Source organism: Pleurodeles waltl, chromosome 4_2 (assembly GCF_031143425.1).
Source record: "Pleurodeles waltl isolate 20211129_DDA chromosome 4_2, aPleWal1.hap1.20221129, whole genome shotgun sequence".
NCBI classification, from domain to species: domain Eukaryota; kingdom Metazoa; phylum Chordata; class Amphibia; order Caudata; family Salamandridae; genus Pleurodeles; species Pleurodeles waltl.
This window is the reverse complement of record NC_090443.1, coordinates 839,487,631-839,512,508: the sequence shown is the minus strand read 5'-3', so window position 1 is coordinate 839,512,508 and position 24,878 is coordinate 839,487,631. Positions and strand designations below refer to the sequence as shown.

The following is a 24,878-nucleotide window of genomic DNA, read 5'->3' as shown; positions in this document are numbered from 1 at the left end:
GCTTGGAATGTGTAAAAGTAGGAGTCCGGGTGAGTGGAGGTCTCTGGAAGGTTTTGGTGGCAGATGCATTTGCTGAGGTATTGTGCACCAGTGTTATGTAGTATTACATATGACACCAAAACAGTTCCCACTTATGCCAAACTATAAAACAACAACCAACGGAGTAGCCGACTTCCAGAAGTGTGACTTGGGGCCCCGTCAGTGATCCCAGATGGTATGAAAATCTAGCTACAATGAAAGGGAATCCTGGTCTCCATATATATAGGCTAGCATGTCAGAATCTGTTTGAAGAGCTACATGGCAGACGGGCTAGTGGACGCCAACCATGATGGTCGAGGTCTTTTGCCAAAGGTAACCTTGGGTCCATTCTAATATGGTCCTGCAAACTGGGCCACGTACAACCCTTTTCACACATAACTTTCATGGAAGCAAGACTGAGCTTCTAAGGGGAGACGTGTGGGGGAGCAGGAGCTCAGAACTGAACATCCAACAGACACAAACATAGAAGTTCAGCCTAGTGCTCATCTATTATGGAAAAATAAAGTACTTTAATATATTAGCAGTGCTTAATACTACATGATCTATTGGGTAAGATATGCAGGCCTGTATTGAACATCTTTTTAATAGCGAACTCCATCCAGTTATGAGTGAGTTTCCATATTGCCAGCCCAACCCCTCTACGGGCTGAGACAAAACTACTCATGCCGTACAGATGGCTCAGAAGGGGTGAGTGGCTCAGTTCATTGTTATCATTACTTTTGTTGATAGTCTCAAAGAGGTGCGTCCTGCTTGGAGGCCGCAACTGCCTCTACAGTCAGCACCATAAGCAACTCGGTCTGGAGGTTAGAATTGCAACTGTTAGCCTGACCTCAGCCAACCAGGAGTGGCATTACCGCTAGAGTCAGGTACTGCTGCAGACCTGCCCCTCCGAGACTATGCTGTCAACCTTGTGCTGAGCGAGTGACTGCCACGGTTTTCCTGTGAAAGAAGAGTCAAGCTGTAAGGACGAAAGTGCAACCCTCATTCACTGCACAGCCTGGACTACTTCAAACACCAACCAGACAAATTGTGGGGCTTAGTCTGCACCAGGAGATGAGAGATTGGAGCGCGCGGGTGAACTCCTTCATGCCACAAGGCAGGTCATGGCCATGCACTGTCAGGCATAACCTTAGGGCTTTGCGCACATGCTAGATTAGTGTGACACCAAGGCCAAAATAAAAATCAGGATACCAGTTTCATTCGCAGTTGGCAACTCAGTGAAGGGGTATCCAACCATTTACCATGCACTGGACATTCCGGTTCCAAAAGTGCACAAAAGCTCTTTTTGTTTACTAAAATCTTTTGTGATGTTTTTCTCAGTTCTTTGGGTTTTACTGTCAACGTGGATAACGGAAAACTTTAGGAATTATTTGCACAGATTGCTGTAAACATTAACAGGGGCAGCATCCATAGGTAAATGCTACAGCAGATATTCAAAACATTGTGTGTGTTCTAGAACCTATAACATTCATTTGCAAATACCATACTCCCCTCCAGCCCACTTTTCCCTTTACTTCGCATTTAAAAGTTCCTGGTCCACTCACCAAGAAATAAAATTAACAGACACTTGGTTGGTGTTAGGAGATCTCACATCCTCATCATGTGCAATGACGACTTACCAACTACTGTAGGTATGGTATGCTTTTATAGCACACTCTGTGGAAAAAGCTCTTAAGTTCCTTCTTGAATTTGGTTTAATGAGACAGAAGCTTCCAAACAACAATATGGACACCGAAATTACACTTTTTAATTTTTGGCCACATCACACTTGTTTTGACAGTACAAACTAGCATTTCTCTACATTTCCATGGCCTTAAAAGAGCTAAAAAAACACAAAGTAAAAAAACAGAGCAGCAGTGTAAGGAATTTAGGTTCTCACATAGACGAGGAAAAGGAGCTATAAATTCTAATTAGCATAGGCCAGTTTATATTTATATCTAGGCAAAGAATAACAATACCTAAACATAACCCAGTTTCCGTAACCATGTCCTTTATAACATGCGGAAGACCAGCTTCAAGAACCACACATGAAAATTAGACAGTTATAAACAAATTGTAACATTTTATACAGTGCTTCGCGTGATACAAAATTTGACTGATTTGTGCTCACGTTCTATATTTCTGAAGACTATAAGTCATAATTGATGCTGATTTCATAATGTACAAAATAGCCACAAATAAAACCCACATGTGCAATAAACGGTGTAAAAAAAGACGTTTCTTTGAGTGGCATTAAAGCATCATCACAAGTTTCTTTAAGGCCATTTGTCACTGGGTACAAGCAAACAGAAAATTCCGGGTCATTTCGAAAAAGCAAAGAAATTTAAAAAGCCTCTGCGTCATCATTCTCTTTGATATAGTTTATCTATGACTATCAAATGTGTTCGGAAAGTGCTGCTTCCTCGTCGCTTTTATAATGAGAAAGGAATAAATGCTCGATCTGTGTCAGGAATTCTTCAGCGATGAAGCAGTTGGTCACAGTGTCCAGAGTTTTTCGCAAGCAGGCCAAAAGCTATATATAAAAAAACAAAAACATTTAGAGAACATACCTTAATTCATATTTTTAAAGGACATTTCAGGTGAAAACAATGGGTAGGAAAGCCATCTTGGTGCAGAACATCTCTAAAACTCTTCTTAGAAACAATATGGCTTCATGAATACAATTATTTTTAAATGGGTGATGGTTCAGACCAAGGATATTAATTTCTGCTTTGTGAAGAAAAGACAATTTGCATGCACAAACCGAGACGGTATCTGTTGAGCAGTATGTAACACTTGTATGATTACATTCACAGATTAGTTCACAATTCTACTAGTTATATCCTGATGAACACCTAGGGCCGTATTATACAGTGTTCCGACACACACTGGCTTCTCTCCTGTCCTGGATAGTCCTTGTGAACGAATATGGTGTTAACTCACCTTGATGCTGGAAGGGATGCAACATCTGCAAATCCTTTATAAGTAGAATCACTGTGCTATATTCATGTCTGCCAATATTTGAATGCTATAATGCAATTAAAGATGTTATCCATCCGAGAATGCCTTTGATGGACCCTAGTATTAAATGCTGTAATAAACAATCTCTTTTGCTCTCTAAATATTTTAGGGCACTCAATACTGTAGATGATGAATGTTCTTGGAAAAACCTCAGAAAGGAGACCATCTCAAAATAAAACTCTGTAGGCACCTCTGGATGTGTTCCGAACACCAGTCTGGCCTTTGAAGAGTTATAACAATTCTTCCTTTACATAGCTAGAACATTGCCTGTGTGTCTGTTTGACCTTCTTTTAACAGTATTTGTAGCCTTACATGACCTTACTTTTAGATCAAACTTTAGAGGGAGGCATCACAATTGACATCACTGCGTTAAATTCTTAAGATGCAACCCCTTTGTTTACCGAAGAGAAGGTTCCAAATAATGCTCTGGTGAATTATTTGATTATTCTCTCCAAAAACTGAAGTTAGCTCCTTGTTGTCTCCTTTATCATACAATGCCTCCAAGTGCACCTTCAAGGAAGGATGACCTCAAGGCCAGATTCACAGTAGATAGCATAAGATAAGCTAGGATCTGTTGTATGACAAAACCACGCATGCTGGAACCATGCATGCCTTTAGAACGCTGTAGGAACCACAACCGCGTCTTTTCCACGCATGCTTTTACCCCGCATCCACTAATTTCATTGTAAAAGCATGCTTAGTAAAGGCATATGTGGAAACGGTATGCTTAGTTCAGTCATACAACCCCCCCTCTTAACCTAAAAAAGTACCCTAACCCCCCACCCGCCCTGAGGTCCAAAACTACCCTCACCCCTAATAAGTAAACTACCCAGACACCCCCACCCGCCCTTAGCCCTAAAACCTTCCCCCACCCAAAATAAGTAAACTACCCCGACCCCCCATCCACCCTAAGCAATAAACTTTCCAGACCCCCTCCACTCTGGCCCTTACAAATAAACGACACCAACCCCCCACCCACCCTAAGCCCTAAATCCACCCCACAGCTAAAAACTACCCCAACCCTGCTCCAACCCCACTTACTTCACCATGTCCTTTCCCCATCCTTCCTCCTCTTCTCTCCTCCCTCCTCCCACCCTTCCTTAAACCTTCCCCATCCAAATAAAATAAACTACCCGCCCCTAAAAAATAAACTACCCCGACCCCCTACCCACCCTAACCCCTAAAAAAAACCTAGTCCAACCCCCTCACCCCACCCCTAAAAAATAAACTACCCCAACATCCCCACCCACCCTAAGCACTAAATCCAAACCCACTTATCTCCCTGCGTCCTCTCCTGATCCTTCCTCCTCTCCTCCCCCCTTCCTTAAACCTTTCACCAACCTAAAAAAGAAACTACCCCACCCCTACCCTAAGCCCTAAAAAAACAAAAATACCGAACCCCCCACCCCGCCCCTAAAAAGTAAACTACTCAGTCCCCCCCACCCACAGGCTGAAAAGCTATATTCCCCAAGCCCCCACCCCGCCCCTTAATTTTTTTTATTTAAATAGCCCATCCCACTCCAAGCCCTCAATCCACCCCACCCCTAAAAACTAGCCCCCAACCCTGCCCCAGCTCCACTTACATCACTGTGTCCTCTTCCGATCCACTAGATTGCTCTCTGCCTTTTTCTGTGCCTTAACCATGCATATGCCTAGTTTGGCACATGCGTGGTTAAGGCACAGAAAAAGGCAGTCGTTGTTCCAGCAAGCATTTTTACGGTTTACAACGTGTTGTCTAGGACGTTTCCCGCTAGGGGAACCACGCATGCTGAAACCACGCATGCCTTAACAATGCGGTCAGAACCACAACCGATTCTTTTCACGCATGCCTTTAGCACGCATACCTTTACAACGAATTTCATTGCAAAAGCATGCTCAGTAAAGGCATATGAGGAAACGACATGCATCTTAACCTCAAAAAGTACCCCAACCCCCTCCACCAGCCCTGAGGTCCAAAACTACCCACCCCTAATAAACTACCCAGACACCTACCACCCATCCAGAGCCCTAAAACCTAAACTACCCTGACCTCCCCACCCACCTAAAGCCCTAAAAAAACACACAAAAAAACCTAACCCGACTGCCCAACCTGTGCCCCTAAAAACTAAACTACCCCGACAACCCCACTCGCCCTGAGTTCTAACACCTTCCCCCACTCCTAATTACTAAACTTCCCCCAAGACCCCACACACTCAAAGTCCTAAAAAAAACAAAAAAACGACCCCAGCCCCCCACCCCTAAAAACCTAACTACCCCTTACACCCCCCACCCGGCCTGAGCCCTAAAGCCTTACACCACCCTTGATAAGTAAACTACCCCGACCCCCCACCCACCCTAAGCCCTAAAAAATAAACTATCCCCCTCCACTCCCACCACTAACAAATAAACTACCTGAAATCCATAAATCCACCCCCACCGCTAATAACTACCCTCCAAACCCTGCCCCAACCCCACTTATTTCACTGCTTCCTACCGATCATTCCTTCTCTTCTCTCCTCCAGCCCTTCCTAAACCTTCCCCCACCCCTAAAAAATAAATTACCTTACCACCCTTGCCCCAAAAAAATAAACTACCATGACCCACCCACCCTAAACAAAAACTACCCCAACCACCCCACCCTTACCCCTAAAAAAAGAAACTACCCAGAAAAGCACTAAATCCAACTCCACTTACCTCACCATGTTCTCTCCAGAGCCTTCCTCCTCTCTTCCCACCCTTCCTTAAACCTTCCCCATCCCTAAAAAATGAACTACCCCACCCCTAAAAACTACCCTCAACCCTGCCCCAGCCCCACTTCCCTCACTGCGTCCTCTCCTGATCCACTAGACTCCTTTCTGCCTTTTTCTGTGCCTTCACCATGCATATGCGAAGTTTGGCACATGCGTGATTAAGGCACAGAAATAGGGACTCGTTGTTCCAGCAAGTGTTGTTACTATTGCGTGGTACATGTCTGTGTTGTTTACAACGTGTGTTTTAGGACGTTTCTTGCTAGGATCTGATGGTGAAGAAATGTTAAAAGATGTACATGTTTTTGCTTTACCCAGACATTGAAGAGCTGCTATCTTATGCTTATTTTCCTAGAGATCATGCTCTGGTTTGATGTGTTTATTAGGGTTGTCTAAATCCCTACACACTATGATCAGAGAAACCAAACTGCTACTTTCAGAGAAGCTGTTGTATGGTGGGAGTATTTTCATCTGTTACCCAGTCTGCAAAAACTCAGGCTCTAGGTGTCTCGACCCGACATACCCATCAGAAATGCCTGGTTCATTACTGCAGCAGTATAATAAGCATACATCTGCTCAACCTCAAATGGATAATGCTCTAATCAAATGAATTTGGAGACCAATAATTTATCAAATTAGCACGAACAAGCTTCATCACCTTGAAGACTCTAAGACGCATCTTCCCCCACCTCGGATTTCCACACAAGGTGCAAGCTACTATCTCGCTTGTAGTATCCAAACTGGATTATGCCAATGGCCTCTACCATGGATAATCTCTATCTATTATGAAAAAACTACAACGAATTCAGAACTCCGCAGCCAGGCTACTATTACATGTAAAGCCACAAGCACACATCTCCCCTGCCTTGAGAGCACTACAGTGGTTACCCGTTGCCAGAAGATGCACCTTCAAGCTGCTTTGTATCACCCACAAAGCTATACATGGAACAGGACCGCTTTTTATCAGAAACAAAATAACCAAATACATTCAACAAAGAAACCTCTGTTCAAGATTGGCACCCCGCCTTAGAACACCACCATACAAGAAAAAGACTATAGGTGGTACATCCTTCTCCGTTCAAGCAGCCAAACTATGGAATTCATTACCTCCAACTATACGAGCCACAGATAACTATCTTGTCTTCAGAAAACTACTCAAGAGTTGTCTCTTACCTTCATAACCACCATATTCAAACAGCTATGGACTGCCTATGTTGATAAATATGTTTTATCTGATTATGTGTACATATTCTAGTTATATATAGTTCTTTAGAAAATATGTATTGCTACTATGTCATAACAATAAACTACACACATACTCTTTAAACCTGTTTAACTAATATATATTTACTCATGGTTTAAATATGTATATGTATGTACATATATGTGTGCATATGTGTGTGTATTCATGTGTGTATGTATGTATGTGTGTGTGTGTATATATGGAAAATGTCACTTACCCAGTGTACATCTGTTCGGAGCATGTAGTGCTGCTGATTTACATGCTGTGCATATCCCTTCCGACATCATGTTGGGCTTGGAGTGTTACAAGTTATTTTTCTTCTAAGAAGTCTTTTCGGAGTCACGGGATCGAGTGACGACTCCTCTCGGTTCCATTGCGCATGGGCATCAACTCTATTGTTAGTCTGTTCTCCCGCAGAGGGTGAAGAAAGGAGTGATAGAGTATAGAAATATAAAGAGATGTCCATGCAAATGTAAATGTATATACATATGTACAAATAATAGAAACTTAAACGACTACAGGCTTCCGGGGAGGAGGGAGGGTGCATGTGAATCTGCAGCACTACATGACATGGACAGATGTACACTGGGTAAGTGACATTTTCCGTTCTATGGCAGGTGTAGCTGCAGATACACATGCTGTGCATAGATTACAAAGCAGTTAGTCCTCCCAAAAAAGCAGTGGCTAGCCTGTAGGAGCTGAAGTTGTTTGGAATAAAGTATTTAAGACAGCTTGGCCTACAGTGGCTTGCTGTTGTGAGAACACATCAACACAGTAGTGTTTTGTAAATGTATGAGGGGTTGACCATGTAGCTGCTTTACATATGTCAACCATTGGTATGTTTCCTAAAAAAAGCCATTGTTGCACCCTTCTTTCTTGTAGAATGTGCTTTAGGAGTGATCGAAAGTTGTCTCTTTGCTTTGATATTACATGTTTGTATACATCTAACAATCCATCTTAATAAACCTTGTTTTGATATAGGATTGCCTGTATGTGGTTGTTGGAAAGTAACAAAAAGTTGCTTTGTTTTCCAAAAATCTTTAGTTCTGTCTATGTAGTACATAAGAGCTCTTTTAAGATCTAGTGTATGAAGAGCTCTTTCTGCCACAGAATCTGGCTCTGGAAAGAAGACTGGCAATTCCACTGTTTGATGTGAAAAGGAGATACTACTTTTGGTAGAAATTTGGGATTTGTTCTTAGTACAACCTTATGTTTGTGCACTTGGAAAAAGGTTCTTCAAGAGTGAATGCTTGTATTTCACTAACTCTTCTTAAAGAAGTAACAGCCACAAGGAAGGCGACCTTTCATGTTAAAAATTGAATTTGGCAAGAATGCATGGGTTCAAAAGGTGGTCCCATGAGTCTGGTAAATACAATATTTAAATTCCATGATGGAACAGGTGGTGTTCTGGGTGGAATGATGTGTTTCAATCCTTCCATGAAGGTGTTATAACTGGAACTCTGAATAGATAAGTATGTTGAATAGTTTGTAAGTATGCAGATATTGCAGTAAGGTGTATTTTAATGGATGAATAAGCCACATTTTATTTCTGTAAATGAAGTAAATAGCATACAATATTTTGTATAGATGTTGTAAGTGGATCTATGGTTTTAGACTGACAATAGTAGACAAATCTTTTCCACTTATTTGCGTAGAACTGTCTACTAGTAGGTTTTTGTGCTTTTAATTACTTCCATACATTCTGATGGAAGATTTAAATAACCAAATTCTATGACTTCAGGAGCCAAATCGCTAGATTGAGAGCAATGGGTTTTGGATGCCTGATTTGACCTTTGTTTTGTGTTAACAAATCTGGTCTGTTTGGGAGTTTGGAGTGAGGTACTACAGATAGGTCTAATTGTGTTGTGTACCGAGGTTGGTGTGCCCATGTTGGTGCTATGAGTATCATGTTGAGTGGCGTTTGATATAATTTGTTGAATAGAAATGGAAGAAGTGGGAGAGGGGGAAAAACGTAAGCAAATATCCCTGACCAATTGATCCTTAGAGCATTGCCCTTGGATAGGGGATGTGGTGTCTGGATGCAAAGTTTTGGCATTTTGCGTTTTCGCTTGTTGCGAATACATCTATGTCTGGTGTTCCCCATTTTTTAAAGTACTTTTGAAGTACTTGTGAGTGAATCTCCCATTCGTGTCTGTTGGTGATTTCTGCTTAGGAGATCTGCCAACTGATTGTCTATTCCTGGAATATATTGTGCTAGTAGATGAATTTGATTGTGAATTGCCCAAGGGCGAAAAAGAAAGTTCCGACAGTACTACAGGTTCGATGCTAGATGGAGAATGTGATTGAAACAATACCGAGGAATAAGAAGGTTTTCTAAGGTTTTCCAAATCGAAATCTCAGAGTGAAAGGAAACACATCCGAACCCGATGGCGGAAAGAAAACATTCTTACAATAGAGTCGATGCCAATGAGCAATGGAACCGAGAGGTGGAGTCACTCGATCCCGTGACTCCGAAAAGACTTCTTCGAAGAAAAACAACTCCGAGCCCAACACTAGATGTCGGAAGGGATATGCATAGCATGTGTATCTGCAGCTACACATGTCATAGGACATATATATATATATGTTATTCTATGCTTAACATGTTCATAGGTCATTGCATAGCTCCTAGATAAGTTGTTATATTAGATACCTATGAAACCCTGCTCTAATTTTATATCACACTTTGTCTACCCATCACCATATGTCATGTCTCTATCAATCTATCCTCCATTCCCACTCTGACTCATCCTAAATCCATTCTACTCCTTTCATCTCCTAAATAATCCTGCCTAAGCTCTTCCCTCCTCTTCCATATCTAACTCCCCCAAACCTCACTTTACTAGCATGATCTCCCAAACAACCCTACTAAATTGTCCCTCATTTATCTCACCCTGCTACTATGATCTCCCTAATCCTTTCAACAGACTCTTCCCTCCTCCATCCCCCTTTTACTCATCCCAAGCCTAAATCCTATTTCCAGAAACTCTCAATTAACACTTCTGGATTCTTCCCTCCTCCACCCCTCCATTACTCAAGTCAGTCCAACAAACTCACATATCCGCGGCTCAAATTAACTCATAATAATACTAAAACTGGACTCATATTTCGCTATACTAATCAACCACTAACTTCTTTTGGGTCCCGGAGTAGCATGCTACTCGTCGTAAAGCGCTTTGATGCCTCGTCAGCGGTAGTAAGCGCTATATAAATACTATTACAATACAATATTACAATCTGTGCATAGGCCTACAGGAACGCGGAACCAAGTATCTTCTATGTCTATTGTGACCTAAAATTGACATTCGGTATTGGGGCTAGGATTGTCTGGAGAGTCACTATTCAATAGATTTGTTTTGCCAATAATTTATTCAGAAATTTAAGGTCCCACAGGGGTTGTATGATGGAACAATGCATGCGCCAACCACGCATGCCTGAACAATGCGGTTAGAACAACGACTGCGTTGTTACCACGAATGCCTTTACCACGCATGCCTTTACAACAATTTTTCGTTGCAAAGGCATGCCTAGTAAAGGCATGTGTGGAACGGCATGTGTGGTTGTAGCATGCCATCCCGCCCTAAACACATAACTACCCCGCCCTAAAAACACTACCTGACCCTCCTACCCCGCCACTAAAAACAAAAGTACCCCAACACCCCCCACCCACCCTGAGCCATAAAACCTTCCCCGACCAACCACCCGCCCTAAAAACAACCGCATGCCACCCGCACTAAAACCAAAACTACACTGAGCCCCCATCCCACCCCAAAAAAACCTACACCGACCCCCCACCCCTTCCCTCAAAAACAAAACTACCCTGACCACTACCCCTAAAAACAAAACTACCCCGACCCCACCCACCCCGCAAACAAAGCTACCCCAACCCCTGCCATCCCACCCCTAAAAAGAAAACTACCCCGATACCCCCCACCCACCCTAAGCCCTAGAACCTTCCCGACCCCCACCCGTCCTGAAAACAACAGAACCCCACCCCCAAAAATAAAACTACACCACCCAGCCCCTAAAAACAAAATTACCCCGACCCCTCACCCCACCCCTAAATACAAAACTACCCCGCCCCCAGCCCCACCCTAAAAATCAAACTACACCAACCCTGCCCTAAAAAAAAAAACTATCTGACCCCCGCCCCTAAAAACAACTACCCCAGTAACCCCCACCCACCCTGAGCCCTAAAACCTACCCCACCCCCAAAAATAAAACTACTCCACCCTGCCCCTAAAAACAAAATTACCACAACCCTCCCATACCCGCCCCTTAAAAAAAAAAAATCTAACTCCCCCACCTCTAAAACCTACCCCCAACCCTGCCCCAGCCCCACTTACCTGACCGCATCCTCTCCCGATGCACTCTCCCTTTTTCTCTGCCTTAACCACGCATGTGCGTTGTTCAGCACATGCAAGGGGAGTTGGATTCAAAGAAGGTGGATAGACTTGCACTTTCGGATAAACATGATTTTCCCAGTGCATCTCTTTTTTCAGCTTTCTCTTTATTTTCTTTCTATTTCTCCGATAAAAGCTGCAGTGTGGGTTTTCATCCTGGGAAACAAGGGTGCCCTATATAACCACAATGTCACGCATCAACTCTTCTTCAGCAGGGAGGAAACTTTCTTAATAATGTCTAAACGGCTGTGTTTTTTTAACTCTGACTCACCGGCTTTTTTTCCATCAACTGGTTATTTATCATGGTCGTGAATATGATCAATGAAACCCTAGATGACAAGACGAAATCAGACTGATTCTAATTTATGGACAGCGTTATTGGGGTTCCTTGAGAAGCCCTTATTGGACAAATGCGATCCGTGTATTTTTTCAATAATGTCTGCTAAGGAGCATGGCACAGGTACATCTCTCACCCTTGGAGAGTACTCCTCGGATTTCATTCTTTGAATTTTCGAACATCATCTGTCCTTTGAATTTCCTCTATCCCTGGCTCTCCAGGAGAGAGTTTAAACATATTTAACTTATTTAAATACTTATTTAAGTGGTGAAATCAAATGGTGCCTTCATGAACTTCCAACATCGCTGTTAGGCAGAGTGGATCATGCAACCCCTAGTAACCTGGGAAGGCAGTAGGCACCGGCTGCTGTGAAATATTCTCAGGCCTTAAAATAAAATATCTGTTTGGCAGGGACAGCGTTTTGGGAAAAAGGGTTCTATGGCCCTAAGAAGGTTCACCTTGTGTGGGTTACAGCTTGCACATGACAAGGCAATTATATTACATACAAGTCACTGGATGGTCCAATCAGTAATATCTCTCCGATGATCTAGTCTAAGCACAGTAACAACTGAGGCTAATTTGGTGATTAAAATATCCACAAACCTTGTGTTTGTCTTTTACAATATTTTAGCTACAAAGGTTTTGTTTTCGAGGCTATTCCTTACTCCAGTGAGCTAAAAATAGGTTCAGCTGCTAAAGAAATAATTATTTTCCAGTTGTGTGTGACGTTTTTTTCGCAATACAGTATTTATGTTTTTGTAGTCTTTCAGGTCACTCAGTACCCCACGCCTTTCTCTGAAGTAAAGCTATTGCTTTTGTAAGCCAAATGAGGTAGAAATGTACAGTCTTCTTGAAAGAAAGTACATGCTGGCGTGGTAACTGCTTCAGCATGCCTTGTATTTCCGGGCCACTTATCCTGTCAAATGAATTCTTTAAGAGGAAACTAGAGAGTCCACCTCTTATTTCCACCTTTAAAGGCTATGCAACATGGCCTATCTTTGAAATGCCCCCATATTGATAAAATAAATATTGGGGCATGAATGAGAGGTAACACTGAAATTGTGAGAAGTCAGCATTTTTGCTTTTGACGTATTTTGATAAATTTCAAATATGAGTAAGGCTTGCTTTGAGATTAAAAGACTGTCTCACTTCTACTGTTCTGCCACAAGAATATCTTAACGAGGGACAAGTAGTGTGTAAAATACCCCTACAAGAAAACGTCCTCTGGTATAGGATGTTTTGTCACCATGTTATGCTCTTCACCTTTTGTTTCAGGAACAGAAACGCATTACTCGATAAAACTAGACTGGCACTGTTTACATACGGCCAAAGCTATCGAAATGGGGTCCAGGTAAACTGGAAAATGTTAGTGTTGCAGCAGAATCTCTGATGGGATGCGTTAAAGATTTTCCCTTGGACTAACGTGAAAATGAACAGCCAGGCGGAGTTAAAATGGTGTGTAGGGGGAAATACTAATGCTACGATACCTTGGCATCCAAAGACTCAGTAATACCACAGAGATGTCTAGCAACTAAATAGGAGGAGAAACTGTGTGTCTATGATGAAAAAATATATCAGGCTGGGTAAATATCATCCTTTGTGAGGTGTTGAAAGACAGCTCGCCGTTTCTGTCATCTTCAATGACCCTCACCTTACCCACTGAGAACTTGTAGAGATATAAAAATGGGAAATTTACAAATATAACTAGAACAAAGCTGAAGATTCATAGAGTTAAAACCTAACAAGAAACTCTTATCAACCAAATACTCCTGGGTGATGAGGAAATGTTTTTAGATTAACAAGAATCTGAATACACAACTTTGTGGCAGAATTCAGCTCAATGAGTTTGGTCTGGCTCACTCCATCTAAGTCCTCAATACAAATACAGATTTGAGGTACTGATCGCGGGTGGGTTCTTGGCCAGATGTGACAATAAGAATTCTGGAGTTTATCAAGCAGGACTAATCCCCCTACATGTATAATATTCAACATATGGGCTAGTGCCAACAATATATGTTGATTCTTATTTTGAATGCTCTACTCCAAGAACTCATTTGTGTATAGGTGGAAATATATAGCTAAACAAATATTATTACCCATGTCTAATGCATGCTCCTATCAAAAGCAGGGTCTTAAATTGGAATGACAAGGTCAGACAGCTGGGACTGTATTCCAAAAAGTGCCCTGGGGGACGAACAGGCATGTGTGCCCACGGGGCACTTTGGTATTATGGAGGGGGCTGCAGATGCTTGGGCAGCCCCTTTTGTAATACTGACACATGTAACACCAGGGCTATCTCTAGAGGGCATTCCCTCATTTGCATGGGGACGTGGCCCAAGCAAACTAGGGAATCACCTAGCCTCTGCACCCGCTGCATATTACAGAAGTAGGCGCAGAGGCAAACATGCCCTCGGAGGGTGCAGTGACAGTGCGCCCCCTGAGAGCAGCATTCTTGATGGATGAAAGGGGGAGCCATGCCTCCCCACCCAAGACATCCCCTTATAGGCGGGTGAAGCCACTCACTGCACCTGCTTGCAAGAAGATCTCTAATCCCTCTTGAAAGTGCAGGCGGGTTGCTGCCTGCACTGTGAAACATGGAGCAGCTTAGAAGTATTTCACTTGAAAGTGCTGCCCCCAGGGCAGCGCAAGTTCGCGGCTGCCATGTGGGCAGCGAATTCACCATAATAGGTCACACTTTCCCTGTTTGCATCCAAAGCAGCTGATTAAAGGTGCGCGGTGGTGCAAACAGAAAAAGGACGCCTCATCGTAATTCGAGCCCTGGTGTATCTCCAACGGGAGATCTTTCCACAATCTGGAAGCCGGGATAGACAATTTGTCACCACTACTCACATTCCTGGTAAGGCAGCTAGAAATATTTGTAAATATGTTGAGGTCATTCAATGGAGTCAAGGAAATGTAATACAAAACAGATTAAAGCTGACCCTGGCTCTCAAAGAAAGCAAACCTAGGTGTTTCATATTAGATATCATCTCCATAAACTAGATGTCCCCTGCCCTGAAAAGGCTTGGCAAGTGCTGAAGGTGGTAATCTGGTATAACATAGCGTGGCTGTCAAATCTAAGGAGAGGTTACGTATTGATCGTAAAAATTCGGAGTGCCATCAGTAAAAATTTTTTAATAATTTATCACAATTGCCACACACAGACGAAAGTTCCCTTGATGATAACCCAGACATCTTTAAGTCATTTTCCGACATCCAAGTTCAAAGGGTTATGCACATATTCTAGCAAAGCTCTACTTCATTTCAAATATGCCTAAGAACAGGATTCAACATTAGAGTCTTTTGTTTGATTTCTATAAACTGGTCGAGACTATCAAAGTGCAGACCAATGTGATGACAGAATGAACAGATGAATTATATACTTTTAACTAAACGTACGGCCAGAAGCGTCTTGGAGCTAGCACTTAAATGTATGGCTGAGTAAAAAAGAAGAAAATGTTAGCAAAAATGTCAGGCTTCACGTGCAAGATTTTAAACACATTGAAGAACTAGTGGCAATTAGGTTTGGCTTTAGGAGAAGACGCTGCCTCACAGCGGGTTTGCCTAGTAAACATAACTAAACATCTAACATAAGAGGCCAAGTGAAGGGCGAAGAAGGGCATACAGTTGAATTCTGGCCTGGGGAGTGGGAGCACTAGTGCAATTCAAAGCTTGACCAGTGACAGACCAATTTAAACTCTATTATCTGCACCACTGGAAAATAATGCTGATTGCGGTGGGCTTCAGTATCATGATCAAATCTGCGCAGCATGTATTGAAGAAGCTGAACTTAGGGTGTTATAAGACCTACACAGCAGGCAAATATACACAGAATGGCTGCAATGAGCAAAATGGCTCTCATCTTTTGAAGGATGAAAGAACATCATTCACAGACGTCCTCGTTGGACGAAACAAGCAGTGGCTATTGAATGAAATGATTTTCCAGGAAGAGTTCTTACCCAGGGTAACGAGGTAGGTTGGAGCACCCAACCGACTGGGGCAGAATCTGGCATTACCTAAACTGTTTAGGCCACGGATCAGCACCTCCAAATAGTCTGTATTAAGTTTTAACATACTGATAATCATCTAAGTTTGGATGGATAGCAGACAAGATTGTGAGTATTCTGGATCTCTTCTGAAGGATGGTCAAGCCTTAGGACAAGCTGGGTACAATAAGTGCAGGACAGGGATTCTTAGCCTGTGGTCTGGGGACTCCTGGGGATCTATGAAGTCTACTCAGGGGGTCTGCAACTGTTTTACAATCATAAAAACTGCTTAGGCTGGGGTGGGGGGACTCTGGCTTCTAACAATGATTCAGTGAGGGTCCTGGGATTCCACTATGGATTCATTGGGGGACCACAGAAGTCAAAAGGTTAAGAACCACTGGTGTAGGATTTAAAGTCCAGGACAAAGGATCTGATGACATCACTAAATAACCTCATATAAATGTTAAATAAGACTGTTGACAGAGGTGATCACTGTGGGACTCTTCACAAAACAGGGGAGGGCTTAGACAGAAAGATGGAAAGGTCACAGATTGGGTGCGTCCTGTTAGAAACGATGAGAACCAGGACAGTGTTGATTCGCCCAATACAATCAACTCATACTGAAACGAGGGCCATGCCAGTGCCCATACCTAAGCAAAATCTCACCTATGGTGTATAATCCTCTAAAAAATTAGCCAACGTGTCAGATATTTTTCCTCTTGTTCAGCAACGATATGGAGCAGAGAGATCATTATTTAATAGCTCTCTATTCAAGAATCTGGACTTGTTTTTAGTTAACAATAGCTTGACAACGCTCTTATCTGAACAAGTGGGGGCATACCCTATGGAGAAAGATGTGAAAATGGAGTTGGGATAATCAAGGGACAGGAGGTTGCAAGACTTTAACAGGAAAGATGTCACCAGGGGATTTGGATCTGAATGAGGAGAGAAGCTTGGAGGCTTGAAAATATTCAATAAGATGGATAGCTTCCATTACTATGTTTTGTTGGGTGGTAGATTGATTGTCTATCTTCTGTTTATGATGACACAAGTCACTTCTAATATCAGAAATGAGATAAAATGGATCTTACCTGTAAGGAAAGATGCGAGTCTGTCACGCAGCTCCTAATAGGATGAAATGGTGCAGGGCATGCTGACTGGGTTGGTGAGATCTCAGACAACCCTGAACATTGCTCTGGTGGAATTAGCAGATGTGCAGATCAATTCCTCGTAACAGGAAGTTGGAGCCTGATAAACATCCTGAGCTGAGTTTAACAGGCCTAGAGTGAGTCAGAAGAGTAGGATGGTAGCAATTTCCTCTCTGCCTGCTATGTCTGGAGTCTCCTCATCCTCAGTGCAGCAGAATTCAGCAGAATATCACTGGTTGACAGGTCTGAAATTTGAATTTAAGCCACAGTTTCTATCTCTCGCACGATCCATTCTACCAGAGTGTATCAAAATTTTGCCCTTAAGAAGTACCTCTGAAATATCTAGCCAGATACCTCCTGCAGCAATGTCTCAGTCCTGCATATAATGTCTGTATGCATAACCTGTAGGAGAAGATGTATTTCATTTTTGTGCTTGGGGACAATCATACATTGAGTAAAGCTGCCTTAATGGGCGTTCCCTGAAATAACAGTAGCCGAGTCCGTTTCAATAATGGTGGTAGTGCCTAATTTGAGCCGGTGGGAGCACTGGCACATTTATGGGGGACAGGCACTTATTTTCCACATCGGAGCAGGAAAAAGCACAGATCTGAAAGACGGAGGAAGAGAAAGACGCCAAAACTGTCATGGACGAAGAAAGCAGGAACCTGCAAGAGTGAGATAAAGGGGCAGGCAGTGTCTGGCAGTTAATTAAAGAGGCACAAGATGGAGCACTGATGTAGACTTTAGATGGTATGATCTAGCGTTTATGCACTCTTCAAAGTTTACATGACACCACTCGCTGACGTGAGATCGCATGACATCGCAGATCCCACCAAGACAAAGACCAACTTCCACAACTGAATGAAGAACGTACCCACCATGTCAATGTTGTTTCCTCAGCCTGCTTCTACACATTCCGCAAGATCTTTAAGTGGCTCCCCTTGGCAGGAGGAAGACAGTGATGCAGGCCCTACTGGATCTGGACTTCGGCAATGAACTACATACAGGTACCACCTCCGAAGTCATGCACACGCCAGACGATCGGGAACGCAGCAGCCAGACTGCTCCTCAACCTTCCCAAGAGAATGGACATCACCCAGCACCTGAAGGACCTCCATTAGCTCCTGATCCAAAAAAGATGCCACTTGAAGCTCCTGACCACCATGCCTACAAAGCCCTCCATAACCAAGGACCCACCTACCTGAACCACTGCCTTCACCTCCACTAACCCACCAGGAAACCCTGCTCGGCACAAATCTCTCTCACAAAGATACCACGCATATGTTGCTGCCTTGCCAGAGGGTCCTCCTTCTCCCACCTCCTCACCCTTCACCTCCACACAGCACCCTCGCTGCCCCACTTCAGAAAGGGACTGAAAACCTGGCTTTTCGAATAAACACCTGCAGCAAGCGTCTGGATACCCACTTGGGTGACAAGCCTTGCTATACAAATAACACTTGATTGATTGATGTGGACTTCAGATGATGCGATGGATTGTTGATGCTGACTTCAGATGGTGTGATGAAGCATTGATATGGACTTCAGATGGCGTGATGGTGCGCTGATCTGAACTTCAGATGGTATGATGCAGTGTTGATCTGGACCTCAGATGGTGGGATAGAGCTTTGATGTAGACTTCAGATGGTGTGATGGAGCACTGATGTAGAATTCAGATGGTGTGACTAAGCCTAGATGTCGACTTCAGATGGTGTGATGGAACTTTGATGTAGACTTAAGACAGTGTGACTGAGCTTAGATGTTCACTTCAGATGGTGTGATGGAGCATTGATCTGTACTTCAGATGGTGGGAAGGAGCTTTCATGTTGATTGATTTAAGGATACCTAGTACTTTACTGTATATGGGGACGCTGGATTACAGATTAGGATGTGACTGTAGGAGATGAGTAATAAAATCATGTCATTTGATATCGTATATAGATATATGAGGAAATATAATAAGAAATTAATAGCATGAATATCTGGGTGTTTGTTACCCTAATTGATTGGTAACCACAATAATGATATATACATATCATAATTTATTTATAGATATACATATTTATAAATATACAATCCAATACAAATAAATGAAACAAACAATATAAAAGACATTTAAACAAAAACTATCACATTTCATTCCATAGAAAAAATGTAGATCTCAGATGTTCCAAACATGTGTCGGCTGAAGTTCAAATCCACTGGCTGTGGTTTTACAAAAATGGAACATCTGAGATCTACATTTTTTTGTATTTTATTTAAAATATTTCCTACATACTTACTTTCTGTAAGCAGTTCAGGCCAGAATCCCGTCGAAAGATTTTATTAATTGGAACGCGGCTACATGAAAAATGACAAAAGAAAAAGGGAAAACACATATTAAATTAAATTTGCAAAGTGATATTTGTCATTACCAGCATAGAAATTATACAAATACCAGAGAAAGTACCTCTGAAAAAACAACGTAAAGCAGTATCAACATTAACAGTCAACAGGTCTTACTGGCCTTTTCAATTGTAAGCTGAGAATTTATCAAATGAAGGATGTATGTGATACCTACTCTATTTCACTATCACTATGTATAACTAGCACAATAAACAACTGCATTGCTCCTGCTATATGTAAGAATATGTATGGTGTTAGAAATGGGGTTTCTGGTTGGCTAGAGTATACACCTCAGCCAGGCAGAACCTAGTCAGGGCAAGGGAGTTACACGTCCAAGATAACCCCTGCTCACCGCCTTGGTAGCTTGGCACGAGCAGTCAGGCCTATCCCGGAGGCAATGGGTAAAGCGTTTGCACAACACACACAACACACGTGACGCAAAATGTACACCACAAAGTAAACACAACACTGAGCTATGTAAAAATAATCTGCATTGCACAAAACATAATTAGACCAACATTACACGTAAGTAATACCCTGCTACCTTAGCAGTTGTCAGAATGCTACACGTTACTAATACTCTGCAAGAATATGCAGTTGTCACATTAGAACACGTAAGTACTCAGGATTCTGCAATTTAGCAGTAGTCAGGAATTACAGTAAGAGTTCTAGGCACTTGTCATGAATACCTCATAAATACCCATAGAAGGAACATTAGAAAGCATATCATAAGTCATAGAAAATACATATCAGCAAATCATGCCCATAAAAGGAACATTAGCACATATGTGTATTAGGAGGAAAAGCAGGTAAAACATATAATTTCCCTAGGTCCATACTTGGCTCACTGAGCCACTATTTCCCTAAAAAAAAAAAGTACCTGGTTTCCTGAAGAAGAGGCACTCCCAGTGCCTAAAAGAGGAACAAGGGGCCCCCGGCGCTCCTATGCGCGAAATGGGGGAAACGTGGTGCTCCTGGGTAGAGAGGGGCGAACAGCGCACTCTCTGCGGTGTGGAAACGGGCCCCTCCTGGGACCCGCGATCCTTGGGGCGCCCCCCGGGCTCTAACAGCCCTCTCCCAAAAGGGGAGGGTGTGTGGGGGGGCACAAAAGACACGAAGAATCAGGTAGTTCGGGCGAACGCGCCCCTACGGCAGGGACTGGGGGGAAGGGAACTCCCTTTCCACCCGTGTCCTGCTTACTGGTAGGCAGCCGCCCTCGTCCACGGTGCGGCTGCCAAAGAGGGAGAAGGGAAGCAGGGGCCTCCGATGAGGCTTCCTTCCTGCTTCAAACAGCGGCCGCACCCGATTTGGTCCCTGATCTGCTTCCCAGCCTGACCTGGGCTTGCGCGAGGAGCCGGCACCGAGGATGGTGCCTGCAAGTGCCCTGGGGGCGCGTCAAGAAGCGCGCATCGACCCAGGGACACTGTGGGAGCGCGCTTGCTCCCGGTCTTCTTTTCCTGGTGCCCTGGGGGCACTTACTGTAGCGCGTCTCCGACGCACTCGGATTTTAGGTTTGAAAGGGGGCCCGGGTTTGCGGCGGTGATATCGTAGCACTCACAAAGCGATTTTCAAAGCGCAAAAGCCTCGTGCTTTGGCCCCGGCTGCGCCGGTGAAGGTTCAGCAGAGGAGCGCTTATCAAAGCGTGAGGGCACTTTTATAAGCCCGGGCTGCGGCGGTGATTCCAGCAGGAAAAGGTGCCTCGAAGCGCACAGGGGCACAGAAGAGCGCTCTCTCAGCGCTAAGGATACCTCGAGGCAGCACCCCTTGTGCAGGGGTCAGGGGCCACGGTACCCTGCCTCCTGGAGACAAATGAGAACCAAAAAGAAGTACAGGGCTGGGGGCCCAGCTACAGGCCAGCACAAGGGTTGCAGTCAGTGGCAGTTCCTCCTAGTGACCAGGCAGGTCACAGGTCAGCACATCAGCAGCAGTCCAAGGTTGGTCCTGGTGAGTCCTCTCAACAGCGTCCTGTGTCCAGTTCCGGGTAGGGTTTCTGGAGTCCCAAGAATGTCCAAAAGATGTCTAAATTGTGGGAATTGTGAGACACCAAGTTAGACTGTTTGTCACTACCAGGACAGGCCACGCAAGATGGCACATGTTCTGCCTTCTACATACATGGAACCCTGCCCATAGGGCTAGCTAAGGCGTACCTTAGGGGTGACTTACATGTAGTAAAAGTGGAGTTCTGGGCCTGGCAAGTAAATTTAGATGCCAGGTCCCTGTGGCAGAAAACTGCTCACACAGGCTCTGCGCTGGCAGGCCTTAGATAGGGTTGACAGGCTACTTTAGTGGGGGGCGCAAGCAGCGCTGCAGGCCCACTAGTAGCATTTAGTTTACAGGCCCTGGGTATAGGGATACCACTTTACAAGGGACTTATAGGTAAATTAAATATGCCAATTAGGTATAATCCAATCATACCAGTTTTGTAAGGGAGAGCACATGCACTTTAGCACTGGTCAGCAGTGAAAAAGTGCTCAGAGTCAAAACGTCGGCCAACAAAGGTCAGAAAAATAAGGAGGCAAAAAGCAAAAAGTCTGGGGAATGACCCTGTAAAAGGGCCAGGTCCAACATATGGTGTTTTCACAGACACTGCTCTGAGCCACAATGACTCACGCTTATCAACTTATGTATGGACTTACAATTTCTCAGAGTACCCGCTCACATCGACTCACTCATTCTAACTCCTCAGGACTCTCACTCAGTTGTCTCAAAAGGAAACATTATACCACCTCACCCAAGACCCTCAAACACTCAATCAACGGCTCACAAAGAACCCAATCATAGCAGCTCACCAAGACCCTTACTTGTGTACGCACATGAACACTCAGCCATAACTCAGTGTTTCACTAAGCACACACTTTAAGCAACTCATCCATGACACTCACTCATCTACTCACTAACACTAATGCACTATTGCATTCACTCAAAATGCACACAATGACACTAACTGGTGCTTGCCCCTCACTTGTACACTTACAGCAATGACCCCCCCCCCCCAGGGCCCCCACAAGCTTACCTTCCTTCTCTGCAACCACTCATACCAGCTTACACAAGACCCTCACTCACCGAAACATGCTAGCTGGATGCCAATGTGTTCAAGGTAAACAGGCGGGAATGTGAGGTAAACATGCAGGAATGGATACAGAAACAGATTCCTGTGTTCATACCCCATTGCAGAGACTGTAGCTCACAATCTGTGGAAATTCTCTCACCCTGAAATTACTGAACTCTGGGCCACATGTACAAAATATAAGGACTGAGATTTCTTAATTGTGATGCTTACAGAATCTCAATTAGATAATCACAATTCCTAATATACAAAAGTAGGTCCCAAGTTGCTACCCACTAGGAATTGCAGCCATCACAGACATGGTGACCTGCTGGGGTCAGCAGACCACCAAATCTGTGATTGCTTTTTAATAACACAATCTACTTTATTTCAAATACAGCTTTTTGCCTCAAAGAAAAATATGTTTCAAAAATTAAAATGAAACATTAAAGTTTCATTTTTTAAGGGTAGGCAGTGGTACATGGGACCACTGCCTGCTACTAAACAATATTTGTTTCAAAGTTCACAAACAAGATGGGATCGCTTTGGGACTCCTTCCGAATATGCGAATGGTTACTGCCCCATCTGAGATGTCAGTAAAAAATTAATGTTTTGCAACTGTAATTCGGTTGCAAAACATTCATGCATACTACTGTGATTTTGTACTTGCAAGGGACACCCTAAACTCATTCCTTCCAAATACTGAATCGTTAAACACAAATTGTGACTTAGTAACATGTTACCAAATCACAGTTTGTGCTTTGTAGATATGAAAAAGCATTTTTACGATCATAAAAAAATCCGATTCTGCGAATCTGGATGACTACAAAAATGCTTTGTACATATGGCCCTCTGTGTATCAGAAATGTCTAGGCACAGAAACTGCATACCTGATTACCACACCACATGTATTCACCCACCACCAGGTTTATAAAACTACCTGCATTATCATGTGAATGATGTTCTATTTGTGTGGATCACTGACACAACTGCAGTCTTTGTCCTTGTTAGACCTGGCATCCTTGGTGTGGTTTCCCCTAACTTTTAGCCATCTGACCTCCTGTTTCGCTGACCTAGTTTCTGCTAGCTTTAGGACTCTGGGCACTTTACCACTGCTAACCAGTGCTAAAGTGCATGCACTCTCTGCTTAAAGCATGGTAACATTGGCTTAACCACAATTGGCATATTTAATTTACTTATAAGTCCCTAGTAAATTGCACTACCTGTGCCCAGGGCCTGTACATTAAATGCTACTGGTGGGTCTGCATCACTCATCGTGCCCCTCACTTCAGTAGCCCTTTAAACATGACTCAGGCCAGCCATTCCAGAGATTGGGTGTGCAGTTTAAAAAAATGCCATGTTGACCTGGCAAGATAACCCTCTTGCTAGCCCCAAACCTTCTTTTTTAATTCATATAAGTCACCGCTGAGGTAGGCCTTTTGACAGCCCCTAGGGGTGCAGTGCATTTAAAAAGTTAGACATGTACTTTTAAGTTATACATGCCCAAGCAGTGAAAACCTCTTAAAGTGGTTTCTCACTACTGCAGGGTCTATCTATCCCACAGGATAACATTGGGATTGCCTTATTACATTTCATAAGTGTAATTTTCTGATGGGAAGAGATGGGGCCCCCCAAGTTTGGTGTCTCTGGAATCACAATTAAAAATTCAGACTTAGGGTGAAGTCAGATTTTAAATTGTAATTCTGAAAATGCCACTTTTAGAAAGTTGGCATTTTCTTACTTTAGGTTTAAATCTGTTTACTGGGATTTCATTTGCTGAACATCAACACAAAACAATTCATCTACATCCATTGTCCAGTGAGGAGCAGTAAGATGCATATAAGGGGTGAGGAAAAAAGATAACAGGGGAAAAGAGGGGTGTAAGGAGAAGGGACTGTAGGCCTACCTGGTCACAGTAGCTCCCACCCTCGCGCGTGCCTTGCATAATGTTGTAGTTATAGGTAGAGCCCTCTATGTGGGAAATTCAGTCTGACTCATGGTCTGCAGATGTGAGATGGAGTGTACGTAAGTATACAGGACAAGTGAGTTCCCTGAGCTCCTGGGAAAGGAACCTTATACAAGGGCCCCAGGAGTTATGTCTATAGTCATGAACTTTTCCATACCTAAGAGGTCCCAAAGTTTATTGAGCCAAAGTTTATAGAGCCAATCTAACTGAGTGGGTTTTTTGGTAGATGAGGAAGGACACGCAAGTCTGCTATATGCAGGTGCTGAGGTGTGTGTAAAGGCAGGTAGGAAAAGGAAAAGAAAAAGTTGGGGGCGAAAAAGATAAATGAGACAACAACAACAGATAACATAACTGTGGTGATCCCATCCCGGGGTCGCAAGACATAATGTGAGTAGGGGTTGAGAGGGGGTCTGAGGGTTGCGTCCACAGTTACTGGAGGACAGTTGATCTTGGGCTTGACGCGGGGAGGCAGAGAAGGGTAGGTCTGCAGGTGTTGCATCTGTCAGCCTTGTTCTGGATACGACACACCTTCCTGAGTCTGGAGCTAATGAAGGAGAGACGCCCATTCTTTGCGGCTCTCCACTGCTGTTGGATTGGCCAAA

At 43.5% G+C, this 24,878-nt stretch overlaps 1 protein-coding gene across 2 annotated transcripts in view; it reads right to left on the bottom strand.

Annotated features, from left to right (window-relative positions):
- Positions 1 to 1,764: 1,764 nt before the first annotated feature.
- The window catches only part of MYSM1 (Myb like, SWIRM and MPN domains 1), a 328,895-nt gene continuing 305,781 nt past the window's right edge, over positions 1,765 to 24,878 (bottom strand). For both annotated transcript variants that reach the window (XM_069232570.1, XM_069232571.1), the window contains exons 19-20: positions 19,162 to 19,219; positions 1,765 to 2,551 (exon numbers count right to left, since the gene is read on the bottom strand). In XM_069232570.1, coding sequence (XP_069088671.1) covers positions 2,414 to 2,551; positions 19,162 to 19,219 — 196 coding nt within the window. In that variant the 3' untranslated portion in view covers positions 1,765 to 2,413. The remainder of the gene's footprint in view (positions 2,552 to 19,161; positions 19,220 to 24,878) is intronic.